The following is a 23,748-nucleotide window of genomic DNA, read 5'->3' on the forward strand; positions in this document are numbered from 1 at the left end:
AGCATCATTTTATATTTGCTCTGAGTGCGTTTGGTTGCTATGTAACCATCGGATGGTGATATACTTTTATTGGCATCTGCTGGATTTTTTTTTATATATTGTTATAAAACCAAATATCTTATATAAATTCATATTGCTTCCTCTTCTCAACCTGATTACTATATACTTAGTTTTTATTGTCTCATAACGCAATATTCAATTTATTTCGGGCGTGCACCCGTACATTTTGAGCGTCAGGAAGCAAATGACTTTTTTCCGTCAAGAATGAGTGGAGGATGGGATCATGTGTAGAAGTTCACGCAAGTGAGGAAAGTTTTTGATTGTCATTCACTTGAGAGTGGCCAGAAACGATACTTCTCCACATGGTTCAGGCAGCTCACGGCTTCCGGTTTCAGACCAAGTATGAATGATGAGGATGAACGTCTTGCCACAATCCGCATCAAAGCGAGGTTCTTCAACATATCGCTGATTTGCGCCCACGCCCCAACGGAAGAGAATGACGATGTGACCAAAGATGCTTTCTATGAGCGCCTAGAACGCACCTATGAGCGCTGCCCCCACCACGACGTAAAAGTCGTGCTTGGCTATTTTAACGCCAGGTGGGTAAAGAAGGTGTCTTTGGCACAACAGTCGGAAAATTCAGCCTCCATGACGAAACATCGCCAAACGGCCTGAGGCTGATCGACTTCGCTGGGGCCCGAAATATGGTCGTCTGTAGTACCAGATTCCAGCATAAGAAAACACATGAAGCTACTTGGCTGTCTCCTGATCGAAACACGCGGAACCAAATCGATCACGTTGTGATAGACGGAAGAGACATGTCTCCTGTGTTTTAGACGTGCGTACGCTCCGAGGACCAAATATAGACTCGGACCATTATCTGGTCGCAGCGAAGATACGCACCCACCTCTGTGCAGTAAAGAACGCCCGTCAACAAACACATGGAAGGTTCGACGTCGAAAAGCTGCAATCGCAACAGACAGCCACGAAATACTCTACTCGACTTGCACTCCTGCTCTCTGAGAGCACTCATCATCTTTTCGGTATAAAGGAACTGTGGAACGGCATCTCAAACTCACTGCGTCCCGCTGCAGCCGAAACAATTGGTTTTCGGCAACGGTAAAAAACAAGCTGGTACGATGAGGATTGCCGTCTCGCAGCGGAGATAAAACAGACTGCCTACCTCGCAACGTTGCAAACGACCACAACACGTGCGGGATGGGATAGATACCGAGAGCTGAAGAGGGAAGCGAGACGCGTCTGCAGACAAAAAAAGAAAGAGGTCAAAATGCGTGAGTACGAAGAGCTTGAGAAGCTGGCAGACAGGGGTAATGCTCGAAAATGTTATGAAAAAATGAAGCGACTTAACGAAGGTTTCAAGACCGGAACATCCCCAAAGGGGGTAATCTGGTAACCGATGTCCAGCGCATACTGGGATTATGGAGGGAACACTTCTCCGACCTGCTGAATGGCAGTGAGAGTACAACACCAGGAGATGGCGAACCCGATCACACAATCGATGACGATGGAACAGATGTTCCATTACCCGACCATGAAGAAATCCGAATAGCAATTACCGGCTTGAAGAACAACAAAGCAGCGGGGGCCGATATATTACGGGCAGAGCTATTCAAATACGGCGGCGAAGAACTGATAAGGTGCATGCATCAGCTTCTTTGCAGAATATGGTCGGAAGAAAGCATGTCTGACGATTGGAATCTCAGTGTGCTCTGCCCAATCCATAAAAAGGGAGATCCCACAATCTGCGCCAATTACCGTGGGATCAGCCTCCTAAATATCGCATACAAGGTTCTATCGAGCGTACTGTGTGAAAGACTAAAGTCCACCGTCAACAAACTGATTGGACCTTATCAGAGTGGCTTTAGACCTGGAAAATCGACAACTGACCAGATATTCACCATGCGCCAAATCTTGGAGAAGACCCGTGAAAAGAGGATCGACACACACCACATTTTTGTCGATTTTAAAGCTGCTTTCGACAGCACGGAAAGGAGCTGCCTTTATGCCCCGATGTCTGAATTTGGTATCCCCGCAAAACTAATACGCCTTTAATTCGGCTGTACTTTGATATTTTAATTCCTCTGGTTTGCAGGTTTGCTTTTATTTCGTAAAAGATGATTTATTATCTGTTGCTTTGGTTGCGTAAACCTTGCAATCCCTTACAGTACATAAGGAGAAAAACTTCTATTTGGTTTTTGTTCAGACTGTCTGAATCGGAATGAACCCAAATGTCCATCGGTTGAAGTGTATCTTGTTTTGGCAATTTGCTTCTATTTTGAGATTTTTGTCTGTCAAAAAATTTATTTTTAAGCAGTTGCACATTTTAAGAGTCTGAATCTAAACTCTTTTGTTGTCGATATTCGTTTCGATGGGCTTTTTCTGCCAAGTTTTTTGCAATATTATTTGCGAATTTAAAACGTTCATGATTAGACTCAACTTCTTGAGCTAAGGCTAACGCTGATGCCAGGTCATTTGGGCGTACGGCAAAAAAATGTCACTTAAGTGTTTTTTCGTATCCTCATAGAACTGCATTATTGGCAAGTTTCCTTGACACAGAGTCGATAACTCTTGTTCTATAAGATAAATTGGACTCTTTTCAGCGTATCTATAGTGGAGTCTATTAATTATTGCTTTAAAATTAAGTGGTGTATCGTATGAGGACAGCATCATATCAGCGGATCCCCTTATTTTATTTCTATTAATGCCTAATGCCTGGTAGTGTTTAGAACTCTAATGTTTCATCGCAACGTATTCCTTGTACTATTTCAGCATCTTTAAATACTTCTACCTCGGGCACCGTTAATAATAAAAATTTATTTTCTATTGCTTTTATCTTGTTTTCGAAAATGTGAGCTTGATTTGCAACCGCAGTGTTAACCGCAAGCTCGACAAGAGCTCTTATTTCAGATTCTCTGAGCGACATTTTATAAGTCAATTTGGACACTCAATTCACTGTCACTCGAATATTTTTTTAATATTTTATGAAAATTAATTAATCTTTCGCACAGATTCTATTAATAACTCTCTTAAAAGCATAACAGTTTTTTATTTATTTCGATTTTTTTTTGTCGAATAAGCACTCTACTTACATGCTTCTTTATTTATATATAGTAATTATGTTCCAATCCGTTTTTGTTGGGTTCCAATGCTAATGTTGGAATCCAATCCTTTTGTTGGGTTCGAATCCTTCTTGTTTGGCGCCAGTTAAATAATATTAAACAACACAGGTTATTTTGTATTGTTTATTTTATTATAATTTGGTGAGCTACTGCTGCACCTTATGAGCTACAATTTATAACTAAAACTTAAATCTAAAGAAAGTATATCTAGAGCCTATGTTTACTATTAGCTACGTGACTTTGCATTGTTGCACTGTTAATAGTATCAGACGACCAATGCAGTGGCTGACGTGAGATAACGAATCCTCTCAATATCTTCTATTGCACTATTAATAGTATCGAGCGACCAACGCAGTGGCTGGCGTGGGATAAGGATTTTGCTCACTGAAGAATCGCGTGAGTTCTCCATCTGTGGATGAGCTACTTGAGATAACTTACATTTTACTATGAAAAATAAATTTTACTTACGATTCCTCCGGAACGTCAAAGGGATTCCTACGATCGCGTAAAATCCCCCTTTTTACTTTTTCGTTGATTTCTTGCTCCAATAAAATGAAAGCAACTATAGCTCCACTCATTTTAAACACTTTTTTCTTTTTATTAGATATTTACAACCAATTACACGCTTAAAATTCACAAAAACTCCAAAATTTAGAATTTTGTCAATTTTATCTCATGAATAAATTGTGACACAGCTGATTCGAATATTGGTTTTGATTATGTTCGAAAAGATGAAAATCCAATGAAATAGATTCTGCGACACCATTGAAAATCGGAATTGGTTTGCCATTCTGACATTCAACAAATCTGTCTTGGATTTCACAACACCCCTGATACTAAACATAACAAATAACAACATTTTAATTCTTAACTTGTTTGCCAAGCGGGCGATGCAAAGGATTGAAACGATCTCTAAATTTTGCCGTTGAATTAATGCGACATTCAAGCTTTCCTCCCAACTCATGACAAATAATTCATAACTACTCAACAGTTTTGGAGTTTGTTTATAATTTAATTAAAATAAATTATTTTGGAACACGATTTGTATTTTTAATTGCCTTCCCTAAATAACATAGGCAGCGGCAAATGACTGTCAAAAATTCTCATGGCGCTTTTATTTAGCGATGGCGTATCGACGTTAACGCTGAGCGGTAAATATATATTTTTTATTATACTGCACTTTACTTACCAATAAGAATTTAAAATTAAATAAAATTATTTTTTTTAAGTAAAGGTTTTTATTTAAAAGCTGGAATCTTAAAGACAACATTTATTTTAATTGTTATGTATTGAGCTTCTTTCGAACTTTTATTCAAATTTCATTGTTATCTTCAAATTTTGTATTAGCTAATTAACTTCCAATTCTTTTAATAAATATAATTAAATCAATAACTATTTAACATGAATTGTCAAATCAGATCATTATATAGTCCTAGACGAAACTACTTACTTTCAACTCAAATATGTGGACACATACATTACAAAAAAAAAACTAAATAATTTAAGTAAACTCTTATGCGCTCATTTATAAATACACATCTGTCAGTAGTTCCTGAACATATACTCGACGAATTGATGGTGATTACAGCCAACTCGTTAAAGTTATATTTGCATAATAACATTTAAAAACTGTCATAATTATAGACAACACAACTATTTCATCAAATAATTACTTAAGTTTTCCAATTATTTTGACGATTATTATTTGATGCTGGAGCCTGTGGTTGTGGTATCATTTCCATTAAATATTGCCTCTGAAGTTCAGCAGCACGTTGTATATCAGCCAAATTTGATGATTGATTCTTTGATGACGAGGAAGAAGAGTTTTTTTTATTTGTGTAAGCTAAAAATAAAAATACTTTTTAATGAATGACTGACACAATGAATTATTACAATATGTTATCAATATTAAGATGAACCACAGACTTTTGGCAAAAGTAGGTCGTCTTAACAGTTAACAGCAGGAGTGTAGTACTAGATTCCAGCACAAGAAAATTCATCAAGCTACGTGGCTGCACTCAAATCGAGCATGTTGTGATAGATTGTGTTTTAGACGTGCGTACGCTCCGATGTTCAAATATTGACTCGGATTACTCTGTGGTAGCAGTGAAGTTACACACTCGCTTAAGAAAGCCCGTCAAAAACACAGGAAAGTTTCCACGACGAAAAGTTGCAATCGCAGCAGACAGCCGAATGATTTTCTAATCGACTTGTACTCCACCAGCATCTCGATATAATGGAGCTGTGGAACATCATCTCAAACTCACTGCGTACCGCAGAAGCCGAAAATATTGGTCTTCGGCAACACCAACAACGAGCTAGTACGATGAGAATTGTCGTTTCGCAGTATAGATAAAACAGATTAGATAGATATCGAGAGCTGAAGAGGGAAGTGAGACGCATTTGCAGACGTAAAAAGACAGAGATCAAAATGCAAGCTTGAAAAGCTGACCAACGTGGGTAATGATCGAAATGTTCTCCGACCTGTTGAATGGCAGCGAAAGTGCACAATCTGCACCAATTGACGTGGAATGAGCCTCAATAGCGCTTATAAGGTCCTGTCAAGCGTACTGTATGAACTGATTCGAGCTTATCAGTGTGGCTTTAGACCTGCAAATCTACAACAGATATAGATATTCACATGCGCCAAATCTTGGAAAAGGCCCGTGAAAAGAGGATCGACGTACAGATAGTTCTGCTTTTTCCAGACTAGATAAGGAAGCGTAGCGAATAGGTCTGGTGGTGATTGGGAGCTATTTCATCAAAACAACCGTCAGCGCATTCGCGTCTTGGCTCCCACGTCACTATTGACAGTCATAACATTGAAGTTGTAGATTATTTAATCAATCTTGAAACCTGTATCAACAACACCAATAATGTCAGCCGTAAGGCCCTTAGAGACGATCAAATAATCACGTCAAGCATTGCATATCTGTGATTAATGTTCACTCGTGTTTTGCCCGTAAACGTTCAAATAAAAACGTCAAGCACATTTTATATTTGCTCTGAGTTCGTTTGGTTGCTATGTAAACATCGGATGGTGATATGCTTTTATTGGCATCTGCTGGATTTTTTTTAATATATTTTTATAAAACCAAATATCTTATATAAATTCATATTGCTTCCTCTTCTCAACCTGATTACTATATGCTTAGTTTTTATTGTCTCATAACGCAATATTCAATTTATTTCGGGCGTGCACCCGTACATTTTGAGCGTCAGGAAGCAAATGACTTTTTTCCGTCAAGAATGAGTGGAGGATGGGATCATGTGTAGAAGTTCACGCAAGTGAGGAAAGTTTTTGATTGTCATTCACTTGGGAGTGGCCAGAAACAATTCTTCTCCACATGGTTCAAGCAGCTCACGACTTCCGGTTTTAGACCAAGTATCCTCTGGGTAGCCAACAGACATCCGTTTGAAGGCGAGCTAAAGTGAGAAGGCGAAGCCCGCTTATGCGGTTGTGCGTAGGGTTTGGGACCCACCACATAAAAACGAAGTACCAATGAAAAATCTACGAAAGCCTCGGATGAGACACCCCCTTTTGATGACGACCCCTGCAAACGTGGTCGTCTGTAGTACCAGATTCCAGCATAAGAAAATACGCGGAACCAAATCGATCACGTTGTGATAGACGGAAGGCATGTCTCCTGTGTTTTAGACGTGCGTACGCTCCGAGGACCAAATATAGACTCGGACCATTATCTGGTCGCAGCGAAGATACGCACCCGCGTCTGTGCAGCAAAGAACCCCCGTCAACAAACACAAGGAAGTTTCGACGTCGAAGAGCTGCAATCGCAACAGACAGCCACGAAATACTCTATTCGACTTGCACTCCTGCTCTCTGAGAGCACTCATCAGCATCTCGGTATAAGGGAACTGTGGAACGGCATCTCAAACTCACTGCGTACCGCTGCAGCCAATTGGTTTTCGGCAACGACAAAAAACAAGCTGGTACGATGAGGATTGCCGTCTCGCAGCGGAGATAAAACAGACTGCCTACCTCGCAACGTTGCAAACGACCACAACACGTGCGGGATGGGATAGATACCGAGAACTGAAGAGGGAAGCGAGACGCATCTGCAGGCAAAAAAAGAAAGAGGTCGAATTGCGTGAGTACGAAGAGCTTGAGAAGCTGGCAGACAGAGGTAATGATCGAAAATTTTATGAAAAAATGAAGCGACTTAACGAAGGTTTCAAGACCGGAGCATCCTCATGTAGAGACCAAGGTGGTAATCTGGTAACCGATGTCCAGGGCATACTGGGATTATGGAGGGAACACTTCTCCGATCTGCTGAATGGCAGTGAGCGTACAACACCAGGAGATGGCGAACCCGATCCCACAATCGATGACGATGGAACAGATGTTCCATTACCCGACCATGAAGAAATCCGAATAGCAATTACCCGCTTGAAGAACAACAAAGCAGCGGGGGCCGATAAATTACCGGCAGAGCTATTTAAATACGGCGGCGAAGAACTGATAAGGTGCATGCATCAGCTTCTTTGCAGAATATGGTCGGAAGAAAGCATGCCTGACGATTGGAATCTCAGTGTGCTCTGCCCAATCCATAAAAAGGGAGATCCCACAATCTGCGCCAATTACCGTGGGATCAGCCTCCTAAATATCGCATACAAGGTTCTATCGAGCGTACTGTGTGAAAGACTAAAGCCCACCGTCAACAAACTAATTGGACCTTTTCAGTGTGGCTGGAAAATCGACAACTGACCAGATATTCACCATGCGCCAAATCTTGGAGAAGACCCGTGAAAAGAGGATCGACACACACCACATTTTTGTCGATTTTAAAGCTGCTTTCGACAGCACGCAAAGAAGCTGCCTTTATGCCACGATGTCTGAACTTGGTATCCCCGCAAAACTAATACGGCTGTAAGTTGACGTTGACCAACACCAAAAGCTCCGTCATGATTGGGAAGGACCTCTCCGAACCGTTCGATACCAAACGAGGTTTCAGACAAGGTGACTCACTATCGCGCGACTTCTTTAACCTGATGCTGGAAAGAATTGTAAGAGCTGCAGAGCTAAATAGAGAAGGTACAATCTTCTACAAGAGTGTACAGCTCCTGGCGTACGCCGATGTCATTGATATCATCGGAAGCAACAACCGCGCCGTTTGTTCTGCTTTTTCCCGCATGAATAAGGAGGCGGAGCGAATGGGTCTGGAGGTGAATGAGGACAAGACGAAATATCTCCTGTCATCAAGCGAACAGTCAGCGCATTCGCGTCTTGGCTCCTACGTTACTGTTGACAGTCATAACTTCGAGGTCGTAGATAATTTCATATACCTGGGAACCAGCATCAACAACACGAACAATGTCAGCCTCGAGATCCAGCGCAGAATAACTCTTGCCAACAGGTGCTACTTTGGATTGGAAACTCTACAAGTCGCTTATCATTCCCGTCCTTCTTTACGGTGCAGAAGCTTGGACGATGTCAACATCTAATGAGACGACACTAGGAGTTTTCGAGAGGAAAATTTTGCGCAAGATTTATGGTCCTCAGAACATTGGCAACGGCGAATACCGCAGACGATGGAACGATGAGCTGTACGAGTTATACGACGACATTGACATAGTTCAGCGAATAAAAAGACAGCGGCTACGCTGGCTAGGTCATGTTGTCCGAATGGACGAAAACACTCCAGCCACACTCCAGCCCTGAAAGTGTTCGATGCAGTACCCGCCGGAGGAAGCCGAGGAAGGGGAAGGCCTCCACTCCGTTGGAGGGACCAGGTGGAGAGCGACCTGGTTACACTTGGGATCTCCAACTGGCGCCGAACTGCGAAGGAGAGAGAGAGGTTGGGCACTATCGTCGATTCGGCTATAACCGGCTAAACGGTTGCAACGCCAATCACATACATACATGAGTGGAGACGATCAAATTTGCAGCCGTCAAATTAAAATATCAAAAATTTTTGATTTTCATCGAGCGGAGCCGACAACAAATCTGTGAAGCGTACGTGTAGCCGGCAAAAGCCGACGACACCAATACACTTAAGAATTTGAGCGTCTCCAAAGGCCATTAAAATCAAAAGCAAAATAACTCTTGGCAACAGTTGCTACTTTGAAAGTGAAGGCAAATGAAAAGTAAAGTCCTCTCTCTCGACGACTAAAACCATGGTACAGAAGCATGGACGATGTCAACATCCGATGAGACGGCATTAACATTGACAACGGCGAATACCACAGACGATGGTATGATAAGCTACACGAGTTATATGGCGGTATTGACATATACCAGCGAATAAAAATACAGTGGCTACGCTGGTTAGTTGTCCGAATGGATGAAAGCACTCCAGCTTTGAAAGTGTTCGATGCAGTACTGCACTGTTGGTAAGATCATGGTTTCACTTGATATTTTCAATTGACTATTGTGATGTAATTGGTATACTATTGGATAACTGCTAATATACTTGCGACAGTCGTTAAACTCAATATGCAATAATGTACCTGCTACTTGAGCCTGGGCCATTGCCATTTGATACGAGTATAGAAGTGGTGTAAACTGCATCATATGCTGCGGATTGGCCGCTAATCCTTGACCGAGAGCTAAATTAATATAAAAAATATTAGTGCTTTAATTTGGTAGTTTTCGAAATGGTTTCAACTTACCTCTAAGAAGTTGTTGCTGGAACGCTTGGAATGCAGCAGCTTGAGCTGCCGGTGACGCATTACTCAGTCCACTAGCAGAAGGATTAGCTGTTGATGATGTAGAGATGTTCGCTAATCCTCCTAATGATGTGAAGTTGTTCAATTGGCCTATATTACCTAAGCTGCTGATATTAGCAAGGTTATTTAAACCAGGTAAGCTACCAAGTGCAGTCAATTGAGCAGCAGCGGCCAGCGCTGCATTGGTATACTTATCATATTGTTGTTGCTGTTGTTGAACCTGTTCTCGCTCACGTTGTTGCATTTGGTTTGAAGAATTTGATGTTGATTGTGATGTCATCTGTTGATTACGAGAAGAACGAGACGTATTGGATGGAGGAGGGGTTGGTGTTTGTTGGATACATGGTGGCGGTGTTGGTCGAGATGCTACACTAGGTGTAGGTGTGTGACATTTTGATGGAATGATCGTTACAGAAGGTGGCAAATTAGCAAGAGCGCTAGGGGTAGCTTGTTGTTGCTGATGTAGCTGTATTAGTGGAAGTTGTTGCTGAAGAGAAGGTTGAGCTGCTGATAGCGTAGAACTATGTGAATCTATAGGTGATTTACTCCCTTGACTAGTTATTCGTTGCTCAATTTCCTGTTCCTACATTTAAAAATTAGCTAAATAGATTTTTTTTTTCAAAGAAGAAGTGATTTTTTACCTGTTGAAGAGCTTTAACGAATGCTTGCTTTAGTCTATTTGTATGCTCTGCCTTTAAAGCCTTTTTAACATTTGTGGTAACACACTGTTCACAAATTACTTTTGTTTCTTTGTTTGCTACAATAAAAAAAAAATTAAAAATGGTAATAATTTTAATCACAACATACTTTGTTTCTCCCATTTCCAAACTGGAGTGAAATCGATTTTGCACTGTGCGCACAGAAAAGGCGGTATCATTGGATTTTGTTTTTTATTGTTGGTTGTTAAATAATCCACAACAGTTTCCAAGCCTAATAAATACACAAACTCAGTATTACTCGGATTGGGAATAAAGTGCATTTCTGGAGGCGGCGGCTTTGGGGGTGGTATCTGAAAACATTTGTTAACTTTAGTCTTTAGAATAATTGTGAAATATTTATTTTTATAACATCTGTTTAAAGTTCTACCAATAAGACACCAAAGATTAAATGTCAATCCAAATATTATTTATAAAAATGTTCCTTTGTAATAGCTTATGAATGAATTTTTAAAATTTATATAAATTGATCCTTTGATACAAATTTCTTTAAGAAACTCTTTAAACCAATGGGCAACCGCTTGGTGATGGCTGGAGGTAGGGAAGGAGTCATGTTCATCCACATAAGAAAGTGGCAAGACTCAAGCAGTTCAAGACTTCCGTTCCGGGTATCATGATGAATAGTATCTCCCCTGGTCTCTAACTCTCTCCCCTGGCAGTTATTTTGCCAGGGGAAATACGACTGGGGAGCGACGTTTTCATGAAAAATTTAATTTTTTTAATTGATTGAATTAATTTTTGGTTTTTAATTTAACAATACTTAATTTTAATTATTTTACTTTCGATTGAACTAAGTTTAGGTTTAGCATCTCAGACAACAAATATATGTATTATCCGAAAGTTAAATAAAAAGTAACAAGGAAACAACCCAGGGGAGAAACTTTTAAAGACTTTGTAAGGAATTTCAGAAAAAAAGTGTTTTAATTATGCAATAAATTGTCATGTTATTTAATACACTACATTAATATGATGTGATTCATTTAAAAAATAGCAACATAAAGGACAAAAACAATACTTTAAGCTGATTGCCTCACAAGTTACCTCTTATCGTAGAATCACTCATATATACTAGTGGCCGGGCCATGAATTGTGGATAAGGTATATGTATGTTAAATTCTATTCTGGTTAACTATTTGATAAAGTGCAATTATTTAGGGAGTAACTAATTATTTAAAAATATAGACAACAAGTAAGGAAGGGCTAAGTTCGGGTGTAACCGAACATTTTATACTCTCGCAATTTATTTATTTAACTTTATTTATATTATATAATACACAATTTGACCCACATATGCGTCATATATATTGTATAAAGTCCATTGAAAGTTGGAAACCATAATATTAGGTTAGAAGCACCGAGGACCTCATGTTCGATATATGGGGCCTTAAAAACCTATGGTCCGATTTCGGCGATTTTTAGAATGGGGCTGCCACACTATTAACATAGTATTTGTGCAAAGTTCTGAACCAATATCTTCACTAGTACTTACTTTATATATTGTTAAGTAAACGATTCAGATTGTCTTCAAAGTTCTGGTATATAGGAAGTAGGCGTGGTTGTGAAGCGATTTGGCCTATTTTCACAACATATCATTGGGATGTAAGGAAACTATTACAAACCAAGTTTTATATAACTCGCAAACCAATAAAGCTATATAAGCCAAACTTTCTGCAGTCGTTTCTTTTAGCCATTTCCTTATACAGTCCAAAAATGAAAGAAATCGGATAATAACCACGCCCACCTCCCATACAAAGGTTAGGTTGAAAATTACTAAAAGTTGGTTAACTCCCTAACGAAACACGTCAGAAACACCAAATTTTACATAAGAAATGGCAGAAGGAAGCTGCACTGAGATTTTTTTACAAAATGGAAAATGGGCGTGGCGTCGCCCACTTATGGATCAAAAACCATATCTCAAGAACTATTCGACCGATTTCAATGAAATTCGGTATATAACACTTTCTTGACACCCTGATGACACGGGTGGAATATGGGCGAAATCGGTTCACAACTACGTCTACTTCCCATATAACTCAATTTTGAATTCCATCTGATTCGTTCACTTTATAATGTATTCATAAGGAACCAATGAAGCTAGCGGAATAAAACTTTACACAAATACTGTATTTGAGCTGTGACATCACTTGTGGAAAAATTGTCAAAATCGGACCACGAATTTTCAAAGCCCCTGATATCGAACATGAAGAACTCAGTGCCTAAGGTTAATTTTTCACCGAAAATATAGGTAAATCCCTCAGATATTTTAATGTAATTCATTCCCTCTGAATTTTTTTCTTATAACAGTTTCTCTCTGTACCTGAAATGGTAAAAATCGGGTCATAACTTCCCCCAGATCCCATATACCTAATTATAAGTAATATTAAATTAAGTGAGCGTATAGTCTTCGATACATTGTATCTTGGTGGTGAAAACGAGTGAAATCGGTTTAATAATTATCTCAGTCCCCATATATTATTTATGATGATTTTCGTTATTAACTTTATACCAAATATATGGGTCGACTTGTGTTATCTTTATAAAATTACATCAATAAATTGCGAGAGTATAAAATGTTCGGTTACACCCGAACTTAGCCCTTCCTTACGTGTTGCTTTTGGTAAAATAATTATCTACTATAAACTTTACGTCTCTCCCCTGGCCGATGTATTTACCCATATATAAAAATTTCATGTCACGTTGTTTGTCCGGAATTCACGCCTAAACTACTGAACTGATTTTAATGAAATTTTGTACAAATGTGCAGTTTGATCAAACTTGAGAGATGGTATAGTTTATATTTGAAATATTATTCATAATATCTATCGACCATTCGGCCAAGCGATAACTTAAAATTTGAGATATCTTAATAAAACTTGGCATACTTATTATTGCAAGGCATACTTATTATGGAAGGCCATCTATGTTGTTGTTTTTGGAATAGCGGCCGAAAAGATATCCTCTAAAAAGTATGACCAATAAAACCGAATATCGTTTTATACTCAACCCCGCTGTATTTTTAAGAATTAACTGAAATATTTTTTGCCGTTACAACAACACGACCGCTCGGGCTTCGCACGGGTTTAAACAAACATTTCAAAAGTTAAAAGTTGTTACACAATTATCCACACTCTCCCATACATTCATATGTATGTACTTAGATCCTAGATGTTGCGTTTCGACTTGCAACCGTGACTGCCATAACACCATCACGATTTTTTTCTATAGTTCAACTTGAAACGCTAGTCAGCAGTTGCACAAAGCGCTCGGTTCCTTGAATATGTGGAGGAATTTGTGGATCCGGAAGTGGAGGATTGTCAAATTTTATGTATTCGAGCAAATTTCAATCAATTCATCCGCCACTTGTGATTGGCGTTGCAACCGTTTAGCCGGTTATAGCCGAAACGACGATAGTGCCCAACCTCTCTCTCTCCTTCGCAGTTCGGCGCCAGTTGGAGATCCCAAGTGTAACCAGGTCGCTCTCCACCTGGTCCCTCCAACGGAGTGGAGGCCTTCCCCTTCCTCGGCTTCCTCCGGCGGGTACTGCATCGAACACTTTCAGGGCTGGAGTGTGGCTGGAGTGTTTTCGTCCATTCGGACAACATGACCTAGCCAGCGTAGCCGCTGTCTTTTTATTCGCTGAACTATGTCAACGTCGTCGTATAACTCGTACAGCTCATCGTTCCATCGTCTGCGGTATTCGCCGTTGCCAATGTTCTGAGGACCATAAATCTTGCGCAAAATTTTCCTCTCGAAAACTCCTAGTGTCGTCTCATTTGATGTTGACATCGTCCAAGCTTCTGCACCGTAAAGCAGGACGGGAATGATAAGCGACTTGTAGAGCTTGATTTTGGTTCGTCGAGAGAGGACTTTACTGTTCAATTGCCTACTCAGTCCAAAGTAGCACCTGTTGGCAAGAGTTATTCTGCGCTGGATTTCGAGGCTGACATTGTTCGTGTTGTTGATGCTGGTTCCCAGGTATACGAAATTATCTACGACCTCGAAGTTATGACTGTCAACAGTGACGTGGGAGCCAAGACGCGAATGCGCCGACTGTTTGTTTGATGACAGGAGATATTTCGTCTTGTCCTCATTCACCTCCAGACCCATTCGCTTCGCCTCCTTATCCATGCGGGAAAAAGCAGAACAAACGGCGCGGTTGTTGCTTCCGATGATATCAATATCATCGGCGTACGCCAGGAGCTGTACACTCTTGTAGAAGATTGTACCTTCTCGATTTAGTTCTGCAGCTCTTATAATTTTCTCCAGCATCAGGTTAAAGAAGCCGCACGATAGTGAGTCACCTTGTCTGAAACCTCGTTTGGTATCGAACGGCTCGGAGAGGTCCTTCCCAATCATGACGGAGCTTTTGCTTTTCTCTTCCGCCACTTGTGGAGTAAAATATGCGTACGAAAACATTTTATTTCTATTTTGAGACCGATCACTCAAAAAAAAAAATTTAAAACATCGCGGCAAGTTGGCAAGTTTACTTCGTGTAAATCACTTGGCAAACCAAAAAAAAAAAACCATTCTAACATCATGTCTTCATCGCGGAGAAGTTGTCTTAATGAGCCAAATGTGTTTTGTTACATCTGTGGTGAATACACAGTTAAAAAATTTAGAAAACCTAAAACGGATTTTGTAAAAAGTGCCTATTTTTCTTATTTTAACTCGAAAATTGTGGATGAGTACAAGCCGTGGATACCTCAAATGTTTTGTAAAATGTGGAGACAGTGGGTCATCGGTCAAAGAAGCCATATGAGATTTGGAGTGCCTATGCAATGAAGAGAACAAACAATCTTCTGCTCTATTAATTTGCGCGGCATTAACGTTAAAACCCCAACTTAGAATCGGCTAGAAAACCCATGCCACATCCATAGGAAGTAGCTGTTCCAACATTTTATTCTACTTCTGAATCATCACTGAAACCAATTCCATCACAGGAATCAGGAAATGGTTCGTGCAATATGAACAGTCAGTGATACTACACAGCTCAGAACATTAAAACAAGTTAACATAAATACCTGACGTTTTGCGAAAATTGGTCAATTAATCCGAAAATAAACAAGTAAGGAAAGGAAACAAGGTAAAGGAAAGCAATTTGAAAATCCTATAATTAGGTATATTAGAGCTATATATGAGATATAGTTTTTGACCTATAAGTGGACGATGCCACTCCCATTTTCCATTTGGTAAAAAAAATGCAGCATCCTTCTTCAATTTCTTCTGTAAAATTTAGTATTTCTGACGTTTTTCGTTAGTGAGATAACCCACTTAGTAATTTTCAACCTAACCTTTGTATGGGAGGTGGGCGTGGTTATTATCCGATTTCAACTGCTTTCATGGTGCGTGGTGGGGTACGTAAGAGAACCGACTGCAGAAAGTTTGGTTTATATAGCTTTATTGTTTTGCGAGATATATACAAATAACCGATTTGGGGGCGGGGCCACGCTCACTTCTCCAAAAAAATACATCCAAATATGCCCCTATTATTTTACTCCAAATTTTACTTTTATAACTTTTTTTATAGCTTAGTTATGACACTATGTGTTTTCGGTTTTCGCCATTTTGTGGGCGTGGCAGTGGTCCGATTTTGCCCAAAGCAACCCCTCACGGTCCCAAGGAACATGTGTTCCAAGTTTCCAGCAAATCAAGTTGACCTCCGCAGTAACTCGACATAAATTTTATTGAAAATATTTAGGGTTTCGTTAAATATCAAAGGACAATTGATATAATAACGGAAAGCGCCGAAATTACCGACATTTGGACTAAATTAACACTTAATTTAGCGCCCAATTGTGTTGAATCAATTCGGACCATAAAGCCGGCTGTTATGTTATTGGCGATGTACCAATTATGAATTTATCGACTTAGAATAGTAACTTAGACTAAACATTAAAATTAAAAAAAATTATCCTTAAAAAAATAACAGGATATTAGAGTTCAAGTTGTGTGTAATACTTTTTTTGTGAAAACGTCCGATGTGTAAATAATTTTGACTTCCTTTGTATATGTACAGAGATAAGAGACATAGGTTAACCAAGAATATTGGGCATTTTTACATATTCTTACAAATTTGAATACAATATCAACTTTTTACGAACAATTTTCATGGCATCAAGTAAAAATTTAAACCGGCTGTAACTTTTTGTCTATATTTTTAAGCAATTACGGACTGCCGTCATAATTTCACTATATCAAATAGTTAACTAACATATAATTTAACGTATGCTTTATCCACAGTAACGCGTGATTACTAGTATCTAATATTATATATTGAGATAATTATATACATATCTTACATATTTCCTTATATATACGATATAAAGTCCACCGGAAGTTTGAAAATCCGATAACCAGGTATATGGGGGCTAGAGGAAGTATTGACCTGATTTTGAACAGAGTATTATATATTATTGAACAGTATTATAATAATAATACAGTAATATAATAAACACATCTCTTTGAATTCCTTTATAATACCTGAGAGATTTATAGATATTTTTAATAAAACACTAGCCACAACCATTTTAGTATTTTTCAATATAACCCTTTTATGGAAGGTAGGCGTGGTTTCAATCCGATTTCATTATTTTCATGTTACATAATAAAGTACCTGTAGGGAATGGCATCCCCATTTTCCAAAAAAAAAATCTTCAAAATATGCGCTACCTCATTGTGTGATCCTCTGCACAAAACTTAAGTACTTTCATTACTTTATTATATAATACCAACCTTCTTATGGCTGCAGAGCTAAATAGAGAAGGTACAAGCTTCTACAAGAGTGTACAGCTACTGGCGTACGCCGATGATATCGATATTATTGGAAACAACACCCGCGCCGTTAGTTCTGCTTTTTCCAGACTGGATAAGGAAGCGAAGCGTATGGGTATGGGTGAACGAGGACAAGACGAAATATCTCCTGTCATCAAACAAACAGTCAGCGCATTCGCGTCTTGGCTCCCACGTCACTGTTGACAGTCATAACTTTGAAGTTGTAGTCTTGCCAACAGGTGCTACTATGGACTAAGTAGGCAATTGAAAAGTAAAGTCCTCTCTCGACGAACAAAAACCAAACTCTACAAGGATAGACATACATCTGGATTTCAACCCTATTCGTTACCTTGATCACTGTGCTATTTATAACTCATGTCTAACTCATTTACTTTTGCACTTACCACCAACCGTTAGGTGAACAAAACTTTTATGATCAGTGAAACATGTTGCGATAGTATACAGAATCTTCTCTACTGCAAAGCTGCAATAAGGGGCATTCTATTATAATTGCAAATAACAAATTTTACGGACTTTCGTAATCCTTTAGAAATGAATCTAGAGAGGAGTGTGATAAGGGTAGGATGGATAGAGATTCAGATATACATATGTAAATATCTATACAGACGGATCAAAACTAGACAAACGAGTTGGATATGGAGTCTTTTCCGAAAAATTAGATACGAGAATCGTTTTCCAGCTACCGGATTATTGCAGTGTCTTCCAAGCGGAGGTTATTTGCAATTAAAGAAAACATTCTCGTTCTATCAAAATCAGTGTTAACGACCAGAAACATATTTTTCGGATAGCCAAGCGGCTTAAAACTAAAATATCATAGAATATCATGGAAGATAATGAAATAATGGGCCTAATCATTGAATCCGCAGCGAATTCGATTTCGATACGATACAGATTTTCGATCGAAAATGTTCATGCTATCATTGATTCCGTCTATAAACTGCTATATTTAATTCGCCTGAGTTTCTTTGAGAAAATTCTTTCACTATTTCGAGGGGGCAACTTTTTATTGCTTTTAAACATCTTTAATTTATTTTTGTTAGTCTGTTTTTGTCACTTGTCTATAAAATACCGATTTTAAACATAATTTAGTCCGTTATCAGTAATGATTTACATAAAAAGTTCCAAATGGTTTATTTCTTTTACATTTCCCCCAAACTCATTCAACAACAGATAGATTTCGACCAAAATTTGCGGGTTCAATCGTTTCGTAACTAGCGACATCTATTAGCCGCGGAATGTATTCTTTCGAGTCGGTAAGTGAGTTCAATTTGATCGTAAATTTTATTTTCGATACGGTTTCAATGATTCCGATGTAAAATGTTTGGATCGAAACGGATTCAATAATTAGGCCCAATGATTGGAGTTATTAGTGACACTAACATCATTCACGATACACCTCCAATGGGTCCCACGACATAGTTATGTTCAGGAAAGAGCGAAGCAGATTAACTGGCCAGACTCGACACCACCTTACAGTTAGATGTTAATGAAGAGGCAATTTACATACCACTGGCAACGTGCATATATGTTGTATCGGCTGTAGATACAGCTAAATCTCAATGGGAACAATCAATGACTGTCTGATTGGGAGGTACGCCAGAAGACTGAGGATACCTTTCAATGATTACTGCAGAAGCTGCCAAGAAGAAACTATAACACACCTTCTATGAGGATGTACGATTTTGTAAAGGATCGGATGCGGTTTACTCGGTGACACATATGAAACTACGCGAATGTTAGATTTTCCCGATATACGAAAAACATAAATGTGTGAGTTTTTTCAACGATCGTTTTTTCATGTTCGATATTTATGAATATTGACTTCTCGTTCATGTATCCAATATATAATTTATTTTATTTCTCAGCTGTAAAAATATTAGGCAATTGCAAATATCAGGTATATAACTTTGCTTCCGCCGTTTTCCAATAGATGTCTCTAGGGTCAAGCACTGGTTGATTAAATCGATTTTTTTATATCGATCTTGACATTTGTGTCAACATTAACCCAACAAAATATTTGTAGAGATATGTTTGCATCACAAACTTATTCTCAACTGAAAATATCACTTTTTCAGCCGAATTCTTGACGTTGGCGGGAATGTCTCTAGGGTCAAGCACTGGTCGATTAAATCGATTAAAACGTTTTATATCGATCTTGGACATTTGTGTCAACATAAACCCAACAAAATATTTGTAGACATCTGTATGCATCCCAAACTTATTCTCAACTGAAAATGTCACTTTTTGAGCCGAATTCTTGACGTTTGCGGGAATATCTCTAGGTTCAAGCACTTGTCTATTAAATCGTTTTATATCGATCTTGGAAATTTGTGTCAACATTAACCCAACAAAATATTTGTAGAGATCTGTTTGCATCCCAAACTTATTCTCAACTGAAAATGTCACTTTTTGAGCCGAATTCTCGACATTTGCGGGAAATCTTGCTATTCTTTTTTTAATTTCAAGAAAAGTGCGGTTGAGGATCGTCGACATTTGTAATCGCTTTTATACAAAAAACAACTTAAATTTACAAAAAAAACGGAGGAAGCAAAGTTGTAGACCTAATATATAACGAAAAATATAATTTATGAGCTACTTATTCTACATTCGGGACTCAGTTGAAGGAACATGGACATAATTTACTAATTAATTTTAATTTTAAAGTCAATGAGCAATTCATTTACATTTAGTATTTATAAGACTTACTTGTAAAAGCGTTTTTTCTAGTTGTTTTCGTAATGCTAATTTTGCAGCTGCCTGTCTCTGTACTGGGGTCAATGATTCCTCACGTGATGTACTGCGGTCACTCTAAAATGGTTTTTCGAAATATTGAGTATTTGCGCATAACACATAAAAGTTTTTGATATACCTTTAGATCTTGTTGTTGCTGCTGATTTTGTTGTAAAAGAGTTGACGAGGGTGTTATGGAAACTGCGTTATTAATCATTCCAGATAACTTCGAACTTTCAGATATATTAATCTGTGTAAATTTAGCAAAAAAATTTTTGATATAAGATTTTAAATTAATAAATTTATGTGTAACAAAAATTAACTTTTCCGCAACATTTAGATTATTGTTTTTATTTTTGTTAAGAAGTAGAGTATTTATTTACAACGCCACGTTTCTAAAGTTTTGCTCATCACTTTTGTTTTTATCAACTTTTGAATAATCGTCGTTTAAACATTTCAAATTTCGTGATATGCTTTTAGCCCCTCCCTTACTGTAACGATTACATTACAATTACTCACATTGCGTGGTTTAATTCCAGAAGGTGGGGCCGTAGTTGGGGTGATTGTAACTGAAGGAGTAATGGTAAGATTTGGAAGATTTGAACGGGAATTAACTCTATGCGATGAAGGTGAATTTCCTGTTGTTAACGTTGTTCCTCCTGGAAGAGAAGAACGAGAGTGTGGAAGAATAGAAGCATTCACGCGGTTAAAAGAAGGCGATGATGTTGACATTGTAGATGGTGACGACGGAGTATTGCGGCTGCTTGTAGAGCTTTAATATAATTGATACAGTTACACGTTTTACTACATAAAGAAATATATACTTACTTAATATTTACAGTACTAGATCGACATTTAGAGTGTGTCGACACAGACACTACAGGTGTAGGAGTTACACTCAAAGAGCCTTTGGAAGTTAGTGCAGTTGGTATGATAGCTAGAGGATTACTGGAAGATACCACAGGTGTAAATGCCAAATTTTCTTTCATTACATGCTGTGATTGTTTTAGTTTTTTAAGCAACACTAATTTTGTTTCTTCATTTCGTAGATCCTCTCGTAGTTTTCGTAAGCCTTTTTCTCGTTCTTCGATTTCAGACGGAGACAACTCTTTGATTGGAACGTATAACGCAGATTCTTCATCATCTGTTTCGGAATCTATATTTCCATTATGTTGTCGACCATTTAAACGTGCAGGTAATAACACGATATCTGGCGCCTCTGCATAAGACTTAGGTTCAGTTCGTGGTCTAAGAACACGGCGTTGAACTTTATTTTCATCTGACAATGTTAATTCTATCAAAAATAGAGTATGTAAATAAAGGTCGGTAATATATTTTTTAATTAACATTTGTTATTACCATTGTTATTAGTTAAATTAGTGCTGGGAAGTGATGACGCAGAATTTTGTGTTAAAGAACGAACGTCACGAATCGCAGATGAGGTTATTGTAAGAGCTGGATCCCGATTGGAACCAAGGCTTAAGTCCACCACATCATCAATTTCCATTTTGGCCATGTTAAAATTCAAGTTCGTAGTAGCCACAGTTCACGTAAGCTATACATAGTATTTCAATATTAGTTGTTCAGTGATATCCATCAAATAAAAAAACTTTACATTTTGCTGTATAATACATATCTAACTATGTTTCTAAACTTTTGCTATTACGTACACTCTATTAATAAAAATATTTCTAAAATATAGATTACTTATCTATTATATGTATGTAGGCCTCTATATAAATTTGGGTTAGGGATTGCGATATTAAAGAAAATATTTGCTATAGCCTGATAGCCAATTCTTTTTTCCTGATTTTCAATTTGATTTGACCTTATTTAGATTGGTGTATACTATTAAGATAAGATGATCATGATGGCATCACCTAACATTACAGTTGATACCTAATAATACATTATTTACATTAACAGTTTAATTACTTTTGTTTACACCATATATTGATGTAACCTGATACAAATATATAGTTAGGGTAAATAAGATTAGCGATTTTTCTTATAGATTGAAATAACATTTGTAACAACTAATACCAAACGAGTTCAGTTATATATACAGTGTTCCAATAAAGTCTTCGTCCACCACCTAACAAAATGTTTATTGATAAAAATCAACCACACCTTGCAATTTTTTTTGAAAAATCACAATGCATGTTTGTTTATTGCACATATAATTTGATATTAAATGAAAAATAAATATAATTCATTAAATGGTTTGAAAGATTGCACTTTGTTTACTTCAATAAAGTCTTCGTACATTTTGCTTTCGCTTTCGTCTAGCCACAATCCGCATCAAAGCGAGGTTCTTCAACATATCGCTGATTTGCGCCCACGCCCCAACGGAAGAGAATGACGATGTGACCAAAGATGCTTTCTATGAGCGCCTAGAACGCACCTATGAGCGCTGCCCCCACCACGACGTAAAAGTCGTGCTTGGCTATTTTAACGCCAGGTGGGTAAAGAAGGTGTCTTTGGCACAACAGTCGGAAAATTCAGCCTCCATGACGAAACATCGCCAAACGGCCTGAGGCTGATCGACTTCGCTGGGGCCCGAAATATGGTCGTCTGTAGTACCAGATTCCAGCATAAGAAAACACATGAAGCTACTTGGCTGTCTCCTGATCGAAACACGCGGAACCAAATCGATCACGTTGTGATAGACGGAAGGCATGTCTCCTGTGTTTTAGACGTGCGTACGCTCCGAGGACCAAATATAGACTCGGACCATTATCTGGTCGCAGCGAAGATACGCACCCGCGTCTGTGCAGCAAAGAACGCCCGTCAACAAACACAAGGAAGGTTCGACGTCGAAAAGCTGCAATCGCAACAGACAGCCACGAAATACTCTACTCGACTTGCACTCCTGCTCTCTGAGAGCACTCATCAGCATCTCGGTATAAGGGAACTGTGGAACGGCATCTCAAACTCACTGCGTACCGCTGCACCCAATTGGTTTTCGGCAACGACAAAAAACAAGCTGGTACGATGAGGATTGCCGTCTCGCAGCGGAGAGAAAACAGACTGCCTACCTCGCAACGTTGCAAACGACCACAACACGTGCGGAATGGGATAGATACCGAGAGCTGAAGAGGCAAGCGAGACGCATCTGCAGACAAAAAAGAAAGAGGTATGGTGCAGAAGCTTGGACGATGTCAACATCAGATGAGACGACACTAGGAGTTTTCGAGAGGAAAATTTTGCGCAAGATTTATGGTCCTCAGAACTTTACAATGGCGAATACAGCAGATGATGGAACGATGAGCTGTACGAGCTATACGACGACATTGACATAGTTCAGCGAATAAAAAGACAGCGGATACGCTGGCTAGGTCATGTTGTCCGAATGGACGAAAACACTCCAGCTCTGAAAGTTTTCGGGTACTGCACCCGCCGGAGGAAGCCGAGGAAGGGGAAGGCCTCCACTCCGTTGGAGGGACCAGGTGGAGAGCGACCTGGTTACACTTGGGATCTCCAACTGGCGCCGAACTGCGAAGGAAAGAGACGAGTGGCGCGCTCTCATCGATTCGGCTATAACCGGCTAAACGGTTCAACGCCAATCACACACACATTTCGCTTTTGCCTTTTCTAAATAATAATAGGCAACCTTCCTTATAACGGTACTTTGTAAAATGAACAAAGTAAGCTAGCGGGAGATTTCAGTGACTCATTCGAAT

General features: G+C 38.8%; 1 protein-coding gene across 2 annotated transcripts in view; it reads right to left on the minus strand.

The window, feature by feature from the left end:
• Positions 1-4,712: 4,712 nt before the first annotated feature.
• Positions 4,713-23,748, minus strand: part of Gatad2b_0 (transcriptional repressor p66 alpha) — a 32,463-nt gene continuing 13,427 nt past the window's right edge. For both annotated transcript variants that reach the window (XM_054228553.1, XM_011196471.3), the window contains exons 2-11: positions 21,425-21,620; positions 20,894-21,359; positions 20,585-20,837; positions 20,205-20,315; positions 20,042-20,143; positions 10,635-10,836; positions 10,469-10,584; positions 9,771-10,410; positions 9,609-9,707; positions 4,713-4,983 (exon numbers count right to left, since the gene is read on the minus strand). In XM_054228553.1, the coding sequence (XP_054084528.1) occupies positions 4,814-4,983; positions 9,609-9,707; positions 9,771-10,410; positions 10,469-10,584; positions 10,635-10,836; positions 20,042-20,143; positions 20,205-20,315; positions 20,585-20,837; positions 20,894-21,359; positions 21,425-21,581 (2,316 nt within the window). In that variant the 5' untranslated portion in view covers positions 21,582-21,620 and the 3' untranslated portion in view covers positions 4,713-4,813. The remainder of the gene's footprint in view (positions 4,984-9,608; positions 9,708-9,770; positions 10,411-10,468; positions 10,585-10,634; positions 10,837-20,041; positions 20,144-20,204; positions 20,316-20,584; positions 20,838-20,893; positions 21,360-21,424; positions 21,621-23,748) is intronic.

Source organism: Zeugodacus cucurbitae, chromosome 4 (assembly GCF_028554725.1).
Source record: "Zeugodacus cucurbitae isolate PBARC_wt_2022May chromosome 4, idZeuCucr1.2, whole genome shotgun sequence".
NCBI classification, from domain to species: Eukaryota; Metazoa; Arthropoda; class Insecta; order Diptera; family Tephritidae; genus Zeugodacus; species Zeugodacus cucurbitae.